This window comes from Carya illinoinensis, chromosome 15 (assembly GCF_018687715.1).
Source record: "Carya illinoinensis cultivar Pawnee chromosome 15, C.illinoinensisPawnee_v1, whole genome shotgun sequence".
Classification (NCBI taxonomy): Eukaryota; Viridiplantae; Streptophyta; class Magnoliopsida; order Fagales; family Juglandaceae; genus Carya; species Carya illinoinensis.
The window spans coordinates 42,625,674-42,644,960 of NC_056766.1; the positions used below are offsets into that span (position 1 = coordinate 42,625,674).

The window sequence follows — 19,287 nt, forward strand, 5'->3', positions numbered from 1 at the left end:
GTGAAGATAACCTGATGCAAGGCTAGCAATATTTATTGCTTGACTAATAATGGAGAAGATCTCGTCATAGATAAGCTGTGATCACATAGCTCCATCTGAACTTCCATCATAACTATGAATCTTCTTTGTTCCAAACAATCATGATTTATCTTCTTCGAATTCGTTACTTTTAAAAATAAAAGCTTTGAAGTTTACATGTTCATTTTTAAATTTTTCTACATGTCATTACAAATACAAAATTGTGGCCCAGAAAACAAAATATAAAACTGTGAGAAGCTATGTTGTTTGAATGAAATGAAAAACAGAATATACATACAATTTGTACACATTACAAAGGGATATAGGCCTAAATTCAGACACTTTTGAGGGGGATTTTTTTTTTGGAATGAGGGAAATAAGAGTATTATTAATTTCAGCAAGGTCACCCTTGGAATTAAGCACAAACAAAACAAATTTGCAAACTTGTGATCCAACTGTTGACCAGTGTGTTTGGTAGAAGGCAGCAGGGTAACCATCTGGTCCAGGTGAGCTTAAGCCTTTCATCTGAAAAAGGGCCTTCTCCACCTCCTTATATGTATAAGGTTTGGTCAGCATAGAATTCATTTCACCAGTAACACGAGGAGCCAAATCAACAAGACAGGCCTCAATGTTTGATGGCTGAGAGCATGTAAAAGCTGCTTGAAGTATGTTTGGAAGAGAGAGCTAATGCCTTCCCTCGAATCCACCTCCTGGTTCTGATCATCCAGCAGTCTTTTGATAGTGTTGGTGTTTTAACTTTGATTTTCACATTGGTGAAAGAATTTTGTGTTCCTATCCCCTTCTTTGAACCACATTTGTTTAGTTCTTTGCTGCCATTTCAGATTCTCTGCTTCCAAAAGTCCATCCAACTCTCTTTCCAATTGCTTAATGTTCTCAGTCAAGAGGCCTATGTTTCTAGTTTGCAATGCATCTAGGTGAGACAACTTGGCATTAATCTCTCTTTTAGAGATCCCCATCTTCCTTCTGCTCCATTGTATTAGCTTTTCCTTGCAATGCTTCAGTCCTTCTGTAGTAAGATTGTTTGTTGCTAGCCAACCTAGGCTTATTCCATACCTCCTCCACAATCTAATTTACTGGCAAAAGCAGGATTGTAATTTGTATATATTTAAAGAAAAGTATAAAAGAGTTGACATAGGAGCATTCAATCATATCTACTGATATATGTTTTATAGGGTAAAAGACAGGAAAGATATAGCAGTAGACGTATCTTCTCAGTCATATTCTTCAAAAAGCATCTAAATTAGTGGTCCATAATCATGTTCCTTTTGCAAAAAATAAAAAATAAAATTAATACAAAGTACACTGCTCTATGTGGACAGTCTAGTTATGACTTCAGGTACTGCATGTGCAACATGTTATATGGCCATAATATATTTTCAACTGTAAGGTTGGCGTACAAAATGGTACTGAGAGAAGATAACCTGAATATATAGCTCCATTTGAATATATAGAGTTGCTCATTTTGAAACCAAGAAGTATCCAACTATATATATTTTCATGAGACCCTACAAAGGTAAGATGGTGAAACTAATTATGAATCTTCCATCATAATTTAGTAACATGTGTACAATTGTAGAAAAACAAAGTGAAAAATAAAGAAAATAAAAGACATGTAGAAAAACTGAAACAGAGAAAGCCAAAAGACTGTTCTGAATCTGATGCAAGACGATGTCGTTTGGTGCAAACCATTTTAACCCTTAGTATGCAACGCGGCAGCAACAACATATTGGACTGCACCGTTTCAATTGAAGTGGATTGAAGCACAACGTTTTTACTTTTTTCTTCTAGAATTATTGTTATTCACATTAGGGGTTTTATAAGTGAAGGGGAGGGAAGAGAATAGCATCTGGAAAATGGTAAGCCTTTGAATATTGTTCTTTTGGGAGGTCTGGGTTCCTCGAATACCCAGTTTATCTGTAGCAATCGCTGAATGAATGAAGTTATTTCCATTTTCATTTCATAGATCTGCTCTTACCATTTTCATTATCATGTATTACAGGTTCCATTTACAAAAGGGAATCTAACAAAGACAGAGCTTGAAACAAAGCGGTGGAACAGAGGTCTGGAAACTTGGAGCCAGCAGTCGGCACAATGTAACGCGGCATGACACAACGACAGAGACAAGGAGTTTTCAAGCTTGAGAGTTGAGGGTGGCTCCAGGTTGGAGAGAAGAAGAGAGAAATAGAGCAGGACATCGAACAGTATTGGGGGCTAGATCTCATGGCGGATCTTCCTGTGTTGGTGACGCCAGCACTATTTGCAGTAATCTGAAGTGGAATTGGAAACTGGATCTGTTGTAGACGGTGGTTGGTAGCTTGATGTATGAACCCAATCAACTTGGACCGGACTTGAGACGCCTCAAGCTAAATTGTTTTCTCTTTTTCTATTGAGTCATTAAGTTGTCCTAGTGGGCCAGGCTTCTTTTGTTGGTTATAAAAACTGGCCATGGCCTTCTTTTGTTGTTGGCATGTTGTTAGTCTCTATTCTAGACTGAGTAATATATGTATGGGGAGGAGGGTCTGGAAGTGATTATCTAAAGGCTTATTAAGAATTCACTTGTATTCTTGGAGGTTAAGTCTCTTAGAAATGCCCTGTTATCCTTTTACAGTAATTGAATTAAAATCAATTTATACATTTCTGTTACACTTTCTGAATCCACAAGGGTTACTTCTCCATTCATCATTAGAACCATAATAAGTGGTATCTAGAGCCACCGATTTTTATGACTGAGTTGAGTAATGCAGAACTAGAAATTTGTTTCAAGAATTATTATCAAGCACTCTATGATCAAACATTTAGAGAGCCTGGAGAACTCTTCTAGTAGTGAAGTCTATGTATGGTAAAAACTTAAAGATCTTGGTGGAACCCTCCTACACCATTTACTACAAGAAGCTAAATATTGAATACGCATATCGAAGAAATATATATCCATTGGAGCAACAAAAATTGAGGCACGGAGAGGTTACCTTGACATAGATGAAGATAATTGAAGATGGGTATCTCTTTCTTGATACGAGGAGTGAAGAGTTCGGCTCAAAAAAATTAAACGAAGAGGAGGAAGTAGCTACGGATTCAATAGAAGAAACAAGCGAAATTCCATAACCTCTTCTTCAAACTACATAGGACTTCAATGAAATTTTCAACAAAAATGAAGTGGAGGATGTAAAAATGCAATCGAGGTGGAAGAGATTGTTTTGATACCCATAGGATTTTACCCCAACAAAATTTCCCTTTTTCCTCCCCATGCCAAATCCCTAATTCCTAACCCTAGAATAATCCTTCCCAAGAGTAAGAAACATACCTGCCACAATCACATTCACAAACCTCATCAAATCCTCAAATCCCATATTTATAATCATTTTCTCCTTTATCACAAAATAAGTCACAAAGATTTGATCCCATTCATCCCATTATATGCACCATTTTCTCTCGCTGAGAACCTCCTTGGTCACCAAGCCCTCATCTTGCTCAACGACCTCACACTCGCTCTGGGTCAAATCAGTTATTGGGTGGTGGATTTTTTACCCAAGCATTCGCACTCCTTCTCAAACCCGCAGAGCATGGAATGACGTAGCGGAAGCCTCCTCTCACTCTCTACTCAAGGTTGATTGAAGAGCTTTTATTGTGTGAAATTTGCCACCTTGGATGTATGGTGTGTGGCACTAGCCGAGGCTTGAGAGTTTGCTTTCTTAGCATCAAGACACCTGTGTTGTGGTGTTCTTAGAGACAATAAGGATTAAGGACACTACAATAAGTGGCCATTCGATAATCCATATATGTCTATCCTTCTATGCGACTCTCCCAGATCTGGAAGATCTACATTTTCATTCTGCTTTTTGTTTCAGGAAGTTTCTATAGATCTATCGATCATGGATTTCATGAAGGTTTTTTATCAAACTATTCAAGAAACAAAGAGAGAGGTTAACTTGAAGGAATTCAAGGTTCCTAAGATGGAACAAAAGGTACTAGATGCGACGGATAATGAACCTTGGGGTCCTCGTGGCACCGTGTTAGTAGAGATAGCACAAGCTACAAAGAAATTTATTGAATTTTATATGGTTATGTGTATTTTGCGAACAAGATTGGCCGAGTCTGGCAAGGATTGGCACCATGTGTAGAAGGCATTGGTTGTCATAGAGTATTTGGTAGCACATGGATCTGATCGTGCAGTTGATGACATTATAAAGCATACTTTCCAAATCTAATCACTCTCAAGTTTTGAATATGTTGAGCCAAACGGGAAGGATATGGGAATAAATGTGAGGAAGAAGGTGGAAAACGTTGTGGCCCTTTTGAATAATAAGGAAAAAAATACAAGAAGTTAGAAATAAAGCCGCTACAAACTGTGATAAGTACTTTGGACTCTCTTCCATTGGAATTACATATAAGTCAAGTTCAGCCACATCTAGTAGTGGCGGCTGTGGAAGTGCTGCCAAAGATAGTGATAGGGGGACGCCATTCAAGTTCACTCTCGGACAAGGAAAATTTATTAAAGATAGGGGAACCATAGCAGACTGCATGACGACTACGGCAAAATCAAGAAAGAGCTGATGTTGGTTGAAGAAGGACAAAAATGAAAAATGAGAAAGTAAAATATAAATTATTATTTTTTTTAAAAAAAAAAGAGACAATCATCAAACCAAAATAAACCAGAGGCCTTTAGGTTCTCCAATCGATGGATTTCTGGCCAAAGCTTTGATACTGAGTAGCAAAGTTGGTGGGTAGGAATTTACCAAGAAGATTCTCATCATCGTGTTTTGAATCCTTTTTATAATGCTAGGGGCCAGTCTTTCTATCCTTTTCTAGAAAATTTGACCAATTGGGGGTCGAGTAAAAATTTGAAAATCTGACTTGGAATCAGGCTCCGCTTCAACTGTGCTCTGGCTTCCCTTCAACTTTGACAAAATGGAGTCGGAGTTGGATTTCTTCTTTAATTTTTTTAGTCAGGGTCGGAGTCAGAGCTGTCGCTGGACCGACTCCGACTTTATGCCCTGCACCATACATAATTAAGTATAGGAATAAGTTAGATACTAGTATTTAAACAAGTATAGTATAATAAGTTTATAAAAAATAAACTTATTAATGTAATATATTAAATCTATTTTATAATAGATATAATTTTATAATATAACTTTATAATTTATAAATTTAGTTTTATATAAGTTTTTGGTAAGTAAAGCATTTCTTATACTTTCAATCAATCATCTATGTACCGTTCATTTTATTTGTGTATATCCATTTCCAATAATAATAGTCTTATTGTGTATTCTCTTACTACATTTTTATTACTTTTTTTTAATATATTTTTTTATATTTTTATTTACTTAATAGTTTAGGAAGTGACTATTAATAAAATTTTATATATTTTTTAGTTTTTTTAATGATTCAAAATGTTAAAAAAATAATTAAAAAAATAAAAATTTTAAATATACTAAAATAATAAAAAAATAATAAGAAGGAAGTAAATTATCATCATCCGCTTCGAATATCACCGTAAAGGTCAAAAGAATTAAAAAAAAAAAAACGAATATAATTGGATGGTTAAAAATATTTTTTAATAATTTTGTGATATTGTTATTTTTAAAAATATTTAAAACGGTTTACAAAATATTTTTTTTTTTAAAATTACTATTCTACTTTGGTTAATTATTTATCAATTTTCAGATGTGAAAGAGCATCTGTATTAAAATACAATAAAATCGATTACTGTGTGACCAAATTGATCATTTTATACAAATGTATGGTTTGGTAAGTGAGAATTTTGAGATGAGAATTTTGAGTTTTAAGATGAAATATTAAAATATTATATTTTAATATTATTATTTTTTAGGATTTGAAAAAGTTGAATTATTTATTATATTTTTGTATGAGAATTTAAAAAAATAATAATGATGAGATGAGGATTTTGAGTTTGAGATAGAATTCTTGAGGGCCAAACCGAAAAAAGTTCTACAGTGATACGGTATGCTGATTAATAATTAGCTGGCATGCTAATTAATAAAATTTTCCTTCTTTTATTTGGTATTTGCAATGAAATTAAGAGGTATCATATGTTTAATGTGTAATGTTAAAATTGTTCATATATGAGCAACTCACTGTATTCATCTCAACTTTTGAGTTTAAGAACGCTTTGTATGCAAATATAATGTTTTAATTTTGGAGGTGATTGAGATAAACTTATTCCGACATTCTGTGATTTAAAGATAAAGGGTAACGTACGTCCAACCCCAGAAGCCATTTTCAGATGGCGATGGAATAAAAAGAATTATTAAAATTATGGATGCAAACTAAACCATAACTTGTGATCTTAGTCACGACTACGAAGTCACCATTCGTTCAAAAATTTTAAGTTGATAAGTAGATTTTATAATTTATATTTATTTAACACTCTTACTCACTTGTAGGCTGTCAAACTCTGTCTCAATGAATGAGTCTAACACGAAAAAATTTAATTAAATAGGTAAAATGTAAAGTCAGAATTTAAACTCAAAATCTTTACTCTGATACCATATGAAAGTACCACTAGTCTAAAAAATTTTAACTTAACAAAAGTGGTAGATTAATCATTTATATTTGTCTGAAAAATACTTGCATCTTTTTACACGGTTTCAAATTCAAGTCTTATTGTGTAAAACAAACGTCCAAATCTCACACCTATTATTTTTCTGTATGAACTCAAGACTTTTGAGATTTTTTTAGCGTGGGAGAATAGAAGTTGTCAAGAAAAAATTATCAGTAAAGATCATTGAGAAGACTTTTGAACTCATAATAGTTAGCATGGTTGTTGGCAAAGAAGTTGCCAGAGACGAATATGTGATAATGGGAAAATTGGTGAAAGTCCAACCAATTTATACTGGTTGGTCCTATGGTTTCATAATTCAATTGTGTACGCTCCATATTACACGGTTTCAAATTCAAGTCTTACTGCGTAAACAAAATGTCCAGATCTCACACGTATTAGGATTAATCTAATTAATTTTTTTTGTATGAACTCAAGTAGTAAACTGTTTATGAAAAATAGTGAATTAATTTGAGATGATTTAAGTAGCCAAACACAGTTTTAATCTCAAATGTCATATATCCATATGAATATTGATCGACATGCATGCATATAAATCAACCGAGCAGCTACTTTTTTTTAAATTTATACTAGTCGATACCGAATTTACACTCTTTCTATTTGGGGTACTTTTCATCAATTTCCCGACGTGGGAATAGCATCAGTGTTAAAATAGAGTAAAGTCAATTTCTGTGAGACCAAATTGATCATTTTATTCAACTTTGAAGGTTGAAAGTTCTGCAATAGTATGCTGGGATGTATGGTCGATGTTGTTGCCAAGAACTTAATTGCAAAGAAGTTTCTACTTAATTTCTATCTTTGACCTGCATGATCTCTATAATTAGTTAGGCCCTTTGTTTTCACAACTTCTCTTAATTCAATGCATTTTATCTTATCTAATCATTATAATTTTTTAAAATTTTTATACAAAATAAAATAAACAATTTAATTTTTTCAAATTTTAAAATAAAAATAATATTAAAAAATATTCTAATAATCTTTTATTCAATTTTTAATTTTAATTTCAATTCAACTCATCTCATCTCATTTAAAACAAACGAGTCCTAACAGTAATAGTGGGCTAATGACGGCTTCTTTATGGGTTTTGATAGCGTGGCTTCCATTTTCTTTTAATTATTGACCTGCTGGCTAGTGGCTAGCAACCATGGTTGTTGCCATTTTGAATATAATTTTATAATATAACTTTAAATTTAGTTTTATATAAGTTTTTGGTAAGTAAAGCATTTCTTATACTTTCAATCGATCATCTATGTAATGTACCGTTCATTTTATTTGAGTATATCCATGATTTTGAATAATAACAGGCTTATTACGTACTCTCTTAGTACTTTTTTAATATTTTTTTATTTTTTTATTTATTTAATAGTTAAGAAATTGATTATTAATGAAATTTTATATTTTTTTATTTTTTCTTAATGATTCAAAATGTTAAAAAATAATTTAAAAAATTAAAAATTAAAAATTTTAAATACACTAAAATAATAAAAAAATAATAAGAAGGAAGTAAATTGTCATCATCCACTTCGAATATCACCGTATAATCTAGTTTGGTTAATTATTTATCAATTTTCAGATGTGAAAGAGCATCTGTATCATCCACGTTGTTGCCAATTTTCAGATGTGAAAGAGCATCCGTTGGTTATTTTTTTTTAACTTAATAATTAAAAAAGTGATTTTAAATATATTAATGTCTTTATAATAGAATTAAATTGAGACGAAGATATGACACCCGAAAATTGGTGGAGACCACTTATCCATGTGCATCGGTGTGTCCTATATATGGTTGAGTAATTCAATTGCGTTCCATATTTTCTCCCTCCTTAATTGAGACCAAATTGATCAAGTTAATTAGGACCTACTCAAACATCTTTTTGGGCAAGCCAATAATGATTTTTCAAGAACATAGTGCCCATAAAACTTCTTATACCCTGTAATTTTACTGACATGAATTCCAACTCAAAGCAATTTTGGATGTTAAGATTGGTATTTCAGATTATCTGTAAATAATAATGAAATAGTTTATGAATAGTTTGTGGATAGAAGTCTACTGTTTGCATTCCTTCACACGATTTCAAATTCAAGTCTTACTGCGTAAAACAAACGTCCAGATCTCACACCTATTAATTTTGTGTATGAATTCAAGACTTTTGAGATTTTCAAAAAATTGTCGAGATGAAGTTGTCAATACGGAGTGAGAAGACTTTTGAACTCAATATAGCTAGCATGTGGTTGTTGTCAAAGAAGTTGTCAAGAAGCTTCTCTTCATCTTTCTTTGACCCACTTCTGAGATATTTATAGGGGAATTAAATTGAGACGAAGATGTGTTCCATGTTAATTTTCTTGGTCCTTAATTCAGACCAAATTGATCAAGTTAATTAAGACCTACTCAAATTAATGTTGTTTCAAGAACATAAACCCACAGCTTCTTATCCCTTGTAAAAATAAATAAGAATTTAGTTTTTTGTGTTTATTAGCTAAATAGATTAAAAGTACTAGTGGGCGAGTGTCGGCTTATTTTGAATCGAATGGGTGAATTTTATAAATATATATATTTATATATAATTCCTTCAAATGGCCATAGATGTTCATAAAATTAGTCACGTTCTTCGAGCAATTATAAGCGAAATAACCACACACACTTGTATTGGAAAGGAAAGAGATTCTTGGATTTTGACATTGAACCGCATAATTTAGCACTACTCTTTCTATTAAAAAAGAGTAAAGTCAATTACTATGGGACCAAATTGATCATTTTATAAACTTTGAAGGTTGAAAATTCTGCAGTCGTATGTTGATTAATTAGCCGGCATGCAGGGTCCACGTTGTTGCCAAGAAGTAGTTGCCAACAATTAAGTTCCTCCTTTCTCTTACCCAATCTCTATAATTGGATCTCTTGCTAAACTGTAATCGCGCATACGTACTGAGAGCATGACTTCTTCTATGGCCTTTCAATTAGGAGCTTCTTCCTCTTCTTCATTCTCTTCGTCTTCTTCCAACCGTCCATGGAATCATGATGTATTTTTGAGCTTTAGAGGTGAAGATGTTCGCTGTGGCTTTATTTCCCATCTAAATCATGCTTTGCGTCAAGATGGAATCAATACTTATATGGACAACACTGATCTTGAAATGGGAGAGGAAATTTCACCAGCACTTTTCAAAGCTATTGAAGGGTCAATGATTTCTGTCATTGTACTATCTAAAAACTATACAGAATCTAGATGGTGCTTAGACGAGCTATTGAAGATTCTTGATTGCAAGGAAATAATTGTTCTACCAATTTTTTACTACGTAGATCCATCGGAAGTACGACATCAAAAAGGGATTTTTGGAGAATCCTTTGATAAACTTGGAGATAAGCTCAAGGATAAAGCAAAGATGTTAAAATGGAAGGTAGCTTTGAAAAAAGTAGCCGATTTATCTGGTTTCTCATTAGCGAACTTCAGGTAAGCTTTGCCTATATGTACTTTCTCATCATGTGTATGCGTATATGATGCTATATATATTTGAGATATTTACGGGAAAAATTGAGACACCCAGGATCTGACATGGCGGTGAAGATAAATTAAAATACAATAAGAAAAGTATTTTATATTTGTGATTATTTTTAGCATTGAATAAATATATGCAAAACATGGTCAAATTTTAGAAATCATTTCTATTTTGGGATTTATTATCTACTACCAGTACTACCACATGATTAGTTTCACATAAGGTTATTGGAGAAAAAGAAGAGCAAGAAATAAATAAAAATACATCTTTTTTTATTTCTTTTTGCCGTTTGTGTCTTTTGATGAATATATGAAATAAATATATAGAGGAAAATATGAAATTTCATCCATCAAATAACTGATGAATGATAGTTGGAAAAAAAAAATAATCAAGAAAAAGGGTGGGAATTGTTTATTATTTGGGTTATATAAAGAATAAGATTTGGCAATCCTTTAAATAAGTAGTGGTTTTTAGTTTCAATTTGTTTCTAGATATAAAGACTCATAAATACTCTTTAAGTAATTATAAGTTCCAGATTCAAGAATGGAAAAAGAAAAAAAAAAAAAAAGAGTTAACAGTTTGTTAATACATACAAAAGAATGAAAATGTAAGTCTAAAATGACAGAAGGGCACGGTAAATTAATTCACAATCTAATATTGAAACATTTAGATTTAAGGAAGGAGAATGGCTACTCTTTGACATCGATCGTAACCTACTGCATGCTATCACTCTGTCATGCAGAAAAAAAGGAAAAAGAATATATACTTTAACTCAATCATATTCATGAGATGTCATTTACCTGTGCAAAATCTAAATTTTTCTTCTATTTTTTATTGATAGGGATTAGTTAGAATTGATCCAAAATATCATTCAGTGGGTGAACAAAAGAAAAGTACTAAACCAAACAACTTCAAGCGTTGCTGTGTATCCAATTGGGATAGAGTCTCGTATACGAGACATTGATCAACATTTACGTATCGAAATGAATGATATTATACTCATGGTAGGGATATTTGGAACCGGTGGAATTGGTAAGACAACTATTGCAAACGATATTTATAACAAGATTCGTTTTGAATTTGAAGGAAGTTGTTTTTTGAGAAATATTAGAGAAACTTCAAAACAAGTGGGAGGTCGGGTTCAGCTGCAAAATGAACTTCTTTTCGAGATGTTAGGAACAAAATCAAATATTAATGATGTTGAGAAAGGAGTCGAAGTGATTCGGGATAGACTTCACTCTAAAAAGGTTCTATTAGTTCTTGATGATGTGGATGAGTTGGTCCAACTAAAAAAACTAGCTGGAGATCGTGCTTGGTTTGGTTCGGGAAGTAGAATTCTCATAACAAAAAGAGATCAAAACTTATTAGAAATCTTTGAAGTTGATTCAAAGTACGAGGTGATGATTTTGGATGATAATGAAGCTCTTCAGCTCTTTAGCTTGCATGCTTTCAAGGGAAAAGAACCACCAGAGGATTTTATGGACATATCTAAACAAGTAACAAAATATGCTCAAGGTCTTCCACTAGCTTTAACAGTGCTAGGTTCGGATCTAAAAAGTCAAAGTATACATCAATGCGAGAGTGCATTGAATAAATATAAAAACATTCCCCACGGTGATATTCAAAAAGTACTCTTAGTGAGTTATGAAGGTCTGCATGATACTGATAAGGAAATATTCCTTGATATTGCATTTTTCTTCAAAGGAGAATCTTTGGAAAATATCACGAAAATATTTGAGTCTTGTGGTTTCTACCCGGATCATGGAATCAAGAGGCTTAAAGACAAGTGTCTTATTACTACTACTATTGAATGGGGTAATGAACGTGTTGGGATGCATGACTTGCTGCAAGATATGGGACGAGAAATTATTCGACTAGAATCACCCAAAGAACCTAGCAAACGTAGCAGACTGTGGTTTCACAAGGATATCCGTGAAGTGTTGGAGGACAGTACGGTAAGAGTAAAAAAGAATATCTTGGGTTTTACATTTATTTCCTTTTCCAAAAGTGAAACCTAGTGGATTTTTTTTTTCTTTTTGGGTAAAATGTAAATTGTATGAATTTATACCTAAAGGAATATATATACACAAAAGTAATCCCACAAATTAACATAGATTAATCTGGTTTATCAAATGGATATAGTTGTACTCATATATATATATATATATATATATTTATATCCTTTAAATTATCAGTATGAATTTGTAGATATATATATAGAATTCGTTTATTAATAATTAAAATGTTTCAATAAAAGTACCAAATATAGAAGTCCTTCTTTCATTCCAAATATCTTATATTTTCTAATTTCATGTCTATTTTCTCCTCAAGCTAGCGTTTGTTTTATTGAAAGTTAAGGAGAGTAGGTAAAATTTAAATTGGTAAAAAGACAAATCTTTTATATTTTAGCACGTGTCTATTTAGTATTTGAGATTTTAGCAATCGATAGATACTACTTATTTTTAAAATATCTTAAAGAAAAAAAGTGTGTACTATTAATTGATATGTATATACTATTTTTCATAAAATATCTTTAAGCAACTTCATGCACTTGTATCTACACTTATATCAGGGGCCAAACAAAATTGAAGGCATAGTGTTAGATTTACCTAAAGATGAGGAGGAGATAAGGTTGCATCCGAAAGCATTTCTACACATGAAAAGACTTAGAGTCTTTATAAATCGTAATGCACGTTTTTCTTGTGGATCCAATTATCTCTCTGACAATTATCTCTCCGAAGAGTTAAGAGTCCTTGATTGGAATAACTATCCTTCACCATATTTGCCACGTAATTTCCAAGGGAAGAAACTCATTGTCTTTAGGATGCAGCATAGCCTCATCAAAAAGTTAGGGGATGGATTCAAGCCCAAGGTACACAAACAATTATAATCCTCAATGATGTTTTTTTTCTTTGAACTATTTAGTAAAGTCCATTAAACTTTTCCTCTTTTTCTTTTACAGAATTTGACGAGTATAACTTTCGAAGATTGTAAATTCTTAAAAAAGATTCCGGATCTTTCAATCCTCTCAAATTTGAAGGAATTGGCCATCCAATTTTATACAAGATTAGTTGAGGTGCATGATTCCATTGGATCTTTGGAAAATCTTTCTATGTTGGAGTTTTTTCATTGCTCTAAACTCCAAATCCTTCCAAGAAGCCTCAACTTGAGATCTTTATGCTATCTTGGTCTTCAGGATTGCCCAAGCATTCGTTATCTTCCTGAAATCGAGTGTAAAATGGAATCTTTAATTGAATTGAATCTACGTGACACCGCAATAGAAGAGCTACCTTTATCCATCGGGAACCTCGTACGACTTGAGTCTTTATATTTAAGAGGCTGCAAAAACCTTATGCGTCTCCCAATTGCTTGCATTCAGCTACAACATTTACGTTGGCTCGAGATTGATGGTAATTTTCCAAATCTTGTAAAGAAGATGAGGGATGATGGGCTATCCCTTATGACTATTGAGTCTACAAAAATGGAAGAAGAGATGTCATTACGTGAAGAACGACTCCATGAATTGGCGTCTCCAACGAATTCAAGCAATGGGAGCACTGCATTACAATTGTTGAATCTTCAAAATTGTTTCCAATCAGAAACACATTTCTATCCAATATCTAGTTTATTTACCATGTTTAACTCCTCTGCCAGTTTGTGTCAATTATATCCATTGCCGACTGATATTGTTTGCGTTCTCACGAGCATCAAAGATATTATGAGCCTTGAATCTCTTTCCTTGAGCTATTGTTGTAAACTTGAAGAAATACCAGAGCTTCCACCAAATATAAGAGAAGTAGATGTTAGGGGATGCAAGTCAATTGAAATGTTTCGGGAAGAATTAAAAATATTGGAACTCAATGGAAGCTGCTACAAATTGCATGAGAATAGATGGAATGATAAAGTGCAAGATCCTTTATTGTGGAAGGTATGTATGTATGTGTGATCTCATTTTTAGTAGTATGTATGGCTTAAATTAAATTGATGATGATATTTGACGTTTAACAGGGAGTCTATGAATATGATGCTACTTTGTTTCTGGAAAATCAGATTCCAAAGTGGTTGAGTTATACTCATGAGTTTTTAAAAGGTAATGGAATGGTGAAGGGGCCAGATAATTATGTCAAACCAAGGGGAGAAGAAGATTGGGTGATAAATATTAAGGGGCCGCACAATTTGGAGGAGATAAATGGAATTGTACTGTATATCACAATATTTTTAAAGATGCTTCAGTGGATGGTACAATTGATCATACTAATGCTAAGATAACCAGTAAGAGGTTAGATCATGTATGCTGTATTGAAGGGGTACAATTGGTTAATAAGGGTTGGTACCGCAAGGGAAATAGGACTGGACTAGCTGTATGGATGGGGTACTCCAATTTAAAATCTTTTAAACTACCGGTTTTGAAAAATTTGCAAGTTCAATTTGATCTTCGTTGTAAAGGGATGGTGTGGTTTTTTAAAAATTGCACAGCCAGAGTGGTATACAAGAATGAAAGTAAGTCGCCCCTCTTCCTTTGATTTTCAAGTATTATTTTCTGACTCTGCCTATTATAATTTCCTCCTCTCTGCGTATTATATTTTTTCCATTTCACTTTGTACATTTAATTTTGTTTCTGGAATGATGATTTTACTTATAGCCATGTCATAGTCGATGCCATGGTGCTTCTTTGAAGCTTCACAATGTGTCGCTTCCAAAATAACTTGCATCTCTGTGCTGTTTTTGAGACATTGCCCTGTTTTGGGCCCCAATAAAAACTTAGCTTCATTTGGTATTCTTTTTTGCACTTCAATTTTGGTATTCTTCAAAGCCATATAATAGAAGAGCATGAAGAGAGTGAAAAATCATCCAGGTGTCCTGCGTGAAGATGGTTGTTTAGGCGGAATCTTCCATTTTTTTTTTTCTATTTCCCTGTTGTCTCAGCAAACAAACTGTGTATGGAGAGAAGCATGCGCATGAGGAGATTGAATCAAAGCAATGAATGTACGAAATGAATGAAGTTGAGACTATACTTTTGCCTTTTGTCTAGTAATTTTCTTTTGGGCTTTTCCCTGTTTGCAGCATTGGAGCCTATTGATACAAAAGCATGAAGAGAGAGTGGAAAATCATCCATGTGTGCTGCATGAAGATGGATGTTTCCATGGAATCTTCAAATTTTGTTTTCTATTCCCCTGTTTTATCAGCAACCAAACTGTGGATGGGGAGACGGATGGGCATGAGGAGATTGAATAGGAGCAATGAATGTATTGGATGAATAAAGTTAGAATTGTACTTTTGCCTTTTGTTCCAAAGGTTGAACTGTACTAGTTTTTAGGTAAATAGTGCTCTGCTATCAGGGTCTTGTTCCATTTTATAGTTTTTCTGCGTTTTAGCATTCTAGGCACAAATTCGTCATCAATGATAAATGATGTTGAGGTTGGAAGTTCGTAGTAGGCATATTCCAAGGTTTCATTGTCTTTGGATTGTGTATTTTGTAGAATTTGTGTGATTTGGAAATTTCGAAGGCTGCAAGTTCCACTTTGAACACCATTGAGTTTCAAGGTTTATAGGGAATTTGAAATTAATGGGATCCTGCGTTGGAGTGAGATTAGAAGAATCGCCATATGTAAGGTTAGTCATGTTCTTTGGAAAAAATAACCACACTGGTACTGGAAAGGAAAGAGATTCATGGATTTCAATATTGAACAACATAAACTTGCACGGTATTGGAATACAAAGTTACCGATTATCATATTTAAGAGGATGATGAATATTTTTGTTCTTTTTTAATTAAATAAACTTGTATCGTATTGGAATTTTAGACTTTGGGTACTTCTTTATCAATTTCCAGACGTGGGAAGAGCATAGAATGATTTTCATGATCATCTTTTTCAACAAGCATGTGTGCTAAAACAGAGTAAAGTCAATTGCTGTGGGATCAAATTGGTCATTTTAAACAAATTGTCTAACTGGATTTCCATGAGATTTCTTACACAACCTGTTCATGGAAATCTTGTGAGATTGAAAGTTCCCTAAGAATGTTGATGTCGATATTGAAGATTTAGTGGCCTCAATGGATGGTATTCAAGTTTCTAAGAGGCACCGTGATGGTGATGATTACAACTTGGAATCCAATTGGTACCCACAATAAAAGAGGCCTTTTTCAAGTTTGTGTTGGGAATTTGGACCTCACAAATTTACCCCCTAGGATCTATCCTTTGCAAGAATAACAACAAAAATAGAGAAAAATAACAACACAAGAAATTTACGTGGAAGCTCCAAAACAGGAGAAAAAACTACCAGACCCAAAGAAGAAAATTTGCTATGTGAAAAGTTGTTACAATCACACAATTTTTCTTCTCATCCCAAACACACCCACAAAGTTACCCCACTAGCAAAACTTTAACTTAACACCTCTTTCCCTTTTACAAAAGGGACAACAGAGAAATTTAACTAAAGTCAAAAGTTACTAGATAAGCTTTCAATTGGTGCACTTAAACTAAAAGGCTAAGCCTCTTATTTATAACTTGGCCTAATGCTTCTTTATTTACATCACATCGGTGTGGGACTAAAAAGGAGCAATAAGTCAACAGTTTGAGCATCAAGAATTCAGATTTAGATGATATACTACTCGATTAATCACAACTAAATGGATCAAAATCACTCCCAGTACTAAAATCTGCTGGGTTAGCTACGAGTACTCAAATCTCTCAGCACCAAGAATGACACACTGATTTTGTCATAGAATTGCTGGTGCTGCGTGTGATTTTATTCCATTTAGTTTTCTTTGGACGGAAATTGCTCATTTTTCGTTTTCTAACTAGTGTGACCAAGTTGTTCCACGAGGACTTCTTCAATGGCTTTCCATGGTGGCTCTCTCTCTCTCTCTCTCTCTCTTCCCCTACTTCTTTTGTTCTTTAGGTCCTCAGTGGACTTAACGGTGTATTCTTAAGTTATGTTCACAATTGGGGGATAAAATAACAGTTTTGACAGTCCAAAACTACATATATATATATATATATATATGTATAACATGCATCAGATTGTAAAAAAATAAAAATAAAATAAAATTAATACAACGTACATTGTTCTATGTGGACAGTCTAGTTAAGACTTCAGGTACTGCATGTGCAACATGTTATATGGCCATAATATATTTTCAACTGTATGGTTGGCGTACAAAATGGTACTGAGAGAAGACAACCTGATGCAAGGCTAGCAATACTTATTGCTCGATTAATAATGGAGAAGATCTCGTCATAGATAAGCTATGATCACATAGCTCCATCTGAAGTTCCATCATAACCATGAATCTTCTTTGTTCCAAATACTCATGATTTATCTTCTTCGAATTCATGTTACTTTTAAAAATAAAAGCTTTGAAGTTTACAAGTTCATTGTTTAATTTTTCTACATGTCATTACAAATACAAAACTGTGGCCCAGAAAACCAAATATAAAATTGTGAGAAACTATGTTGTTTAAATGAAATGAAAAACAGAATATACATACAGTTTGTACACATTACAAAGGGATATAGGCCTAAATTCAGACACTTTTGACGGGGATTTCTTTTTTGGAATGAGGGAAATAAAAGTATTATTAATTTCAGTGAGGTCACCCTTGGAATTAAGCACAAACAAAATAGATTTGCAAACCTGTGATCCAACTGTTGACTAGTGTGTTTGGTAGAAGGCAGCAGGGTAACCATCTGGTCCAGGTGAGCTTAAGCCATTCATCTAAAAAGGGGCCTCCTCCACCTCCTTATAGGTATAAGGTTTGGCCAGCATAGAATTCATTTCACCAGTAACACGAGGAGCCAAATCAACAAGACAGGCCTCAATGTTTAATGGCTGAGAGCATGTAAAAAGCGGCTTGAAATGTTTGGAAGAGAGAGTTAATGCCTTCCCTCGAATCCACCTCCTGGTTCTGATCATCCAACAGTCTTTTGAGTGTTGGTCTTTTTCCTTTGGTTTGCACATTGGTGAAAGAATTTTGTGTTCCTATCCCCTTCTTTTAACCACCTTTGTTTAGCTCTTTGCTGCCATTTCAGATTCTTTGCTTCCAAAAGTCCATCCAACTCTCTTTTCAATTGCTTAATGTTCTCAGTCAAGAGGCCTGCGTTTCTAGTTTGCAATGCATCTAGCTGTGACAACTTGTCATTAATCTCTCTTTTAGAGTTCCCCATCTTCCTTCTACTCCATTGTAGTAGCTTTTCCTTGCAATGCTTCAGTCCTTCTGTAGTAAGATTGTTTGTTACTAGCCAACCTAGGCTTATTCCATACCTCCTCCACAATCTTATGACAGTCTTCATCGAGAGACCAACTGGCCTCAAATCTGAAAGGCTTATTAGTCCTAGGCATGTTCTTGATCTGTTCCTCCATAGAAACAAGTATAGGACAATGGTCTAAGCTCAGTGCTGTGTGTTGAGAGCCACCCAAGTGGTCTAATTTGCACATGCACCGTAAGGTGCTTTGGCTTATTAGGCCACCCATTTTCCCTTGACAATGTTAGGCACCTCCCACAGACAACTCATCCCATAATTTTAGCAGCAATTTGCTGCACCGAATTTGGCAACCGTTTGAGGAGAACTCCTCCTATAAATAGGAGAGAGTTCAGTTGCAGAAAGATCATCCTCACTGCGGTGAGAGATCAAGGGCAGTGGGTGAGGAAAGGAAGAGGGACGTGAGAGAGAGAAATAGAATTTTGTAGATTTTCTGAAAATCTTGTACAAATTCTATAAAAGAGGCTCCAGTGGACGTAAGCAATTTGCTGAACCACTTTAAAATTGTTTTGTGTGATTTTCGGACAGGTTAAAGGCTCAACAATTGGTATCAGAGCTCTGGTTCGATCTGTCCAAAAATTCAAGTTGCTCAAAATCAATTTTTGATCACACCACAATGTTCCTCTCATCAAGACGGATCCGTAGCCGCAAACGGCGTCGAAAACGGATGTCGGAGGAGCCCGTACGCGCCCCTGGAAGTCGGAGAGTGCGATGCATGCGCCTCAATCGCACTGGAGGAAGAAGACGAAGTGGGATACACGCGCCACGCGCCCCCACGCGCGGCTGGAGGAAGAAGACGCGTGGAACACACGTCCTCACGCGCCCCCACGCGCCCTACAGAGGCTCGGCGCGTGAACGCCACGCGCCTCACGCGCTCCCCACGTGCAGAAGCTACTGTGGCGCGTGTTGCACAC

The 19,287-nt window shown here is 34.3% G+C and overlaps 2 protein-coding genes and 2 long non-coding RNA genes across 5 annotated transcripts in view; 3 read left to right on the forward strand and 1 right to left on the reverse strand.

Annotated features, from left to right (window-relative positions):
• LOC122296279 (disease resistance protein RUN1-like) overlaps positions 1-15,919 on the forward strand; it is a 101,390-nt gene extending 85,471 nt beyond the window's left edge. The window contains exons 3-6 of one of the 2 annotated variants that reach the window (XR_006238451.1): positions 12,681-12,980; positions 13,071-14,036; positions 14,117-14,608; positions 15,173-15,919. Coding sequence is in view for 1 of the 2 variants with exons in the window: in XM_043105844.1 (XP_042961778.1) it covers positions 12,681-12,980; positions 13,071-14,036; positions 14,117-14,377 (1,527 nt within the window). In the remaining variant the exon portion in view is untranslated. Of the gene's footprint in view, positions 1-12,680; positions 12,981-13,070; positions 14,037-14,116 lie in introns of both variants that reach the window. The other variant, XM_043105844.1, reaches the window with a different exon arrangement.
• On the reverse strand, positions 262-18,442 carry LOC122296289. Its single transcript, XR_006238455.1, has 2 exons — positions 18,375-18,442; positions 262-1,092 (listed from the first exon to the last, which is right to left on the reverse strand). It is a non-coding gene; the product is annotated as an uncharacterized LOC122296289 (long non-coding RNA).
• Positions 1,658-2,690, forward strand: LOC122296286. The gene is made up of 2 exons (XR_006238452.1): positions 1,658-1,895; positions 2,039-2,690. It is a non-coding gene; the product is annotated as an uncharacterized LOC122296286 (long non-coding RNA).
• Positions 9,486-19,287, forward strand: part of LOC122296280 (disease resistance protein RUN1-like) — a 77,881-nt gene continuing 68,079 nt past the window's right edge. The window contains exon 1 of the mRNA XM_043105848.1: positions 9,486-10,062. Coding sequence (XP_042961782.1) covers positions 9,548-10,062 — 515 coding nt within the window. The 5' untranslated portion in view covers positions 9,486-9,547. The remainder of the gene's footprint in view (positions 10,063-19,287) is intronic.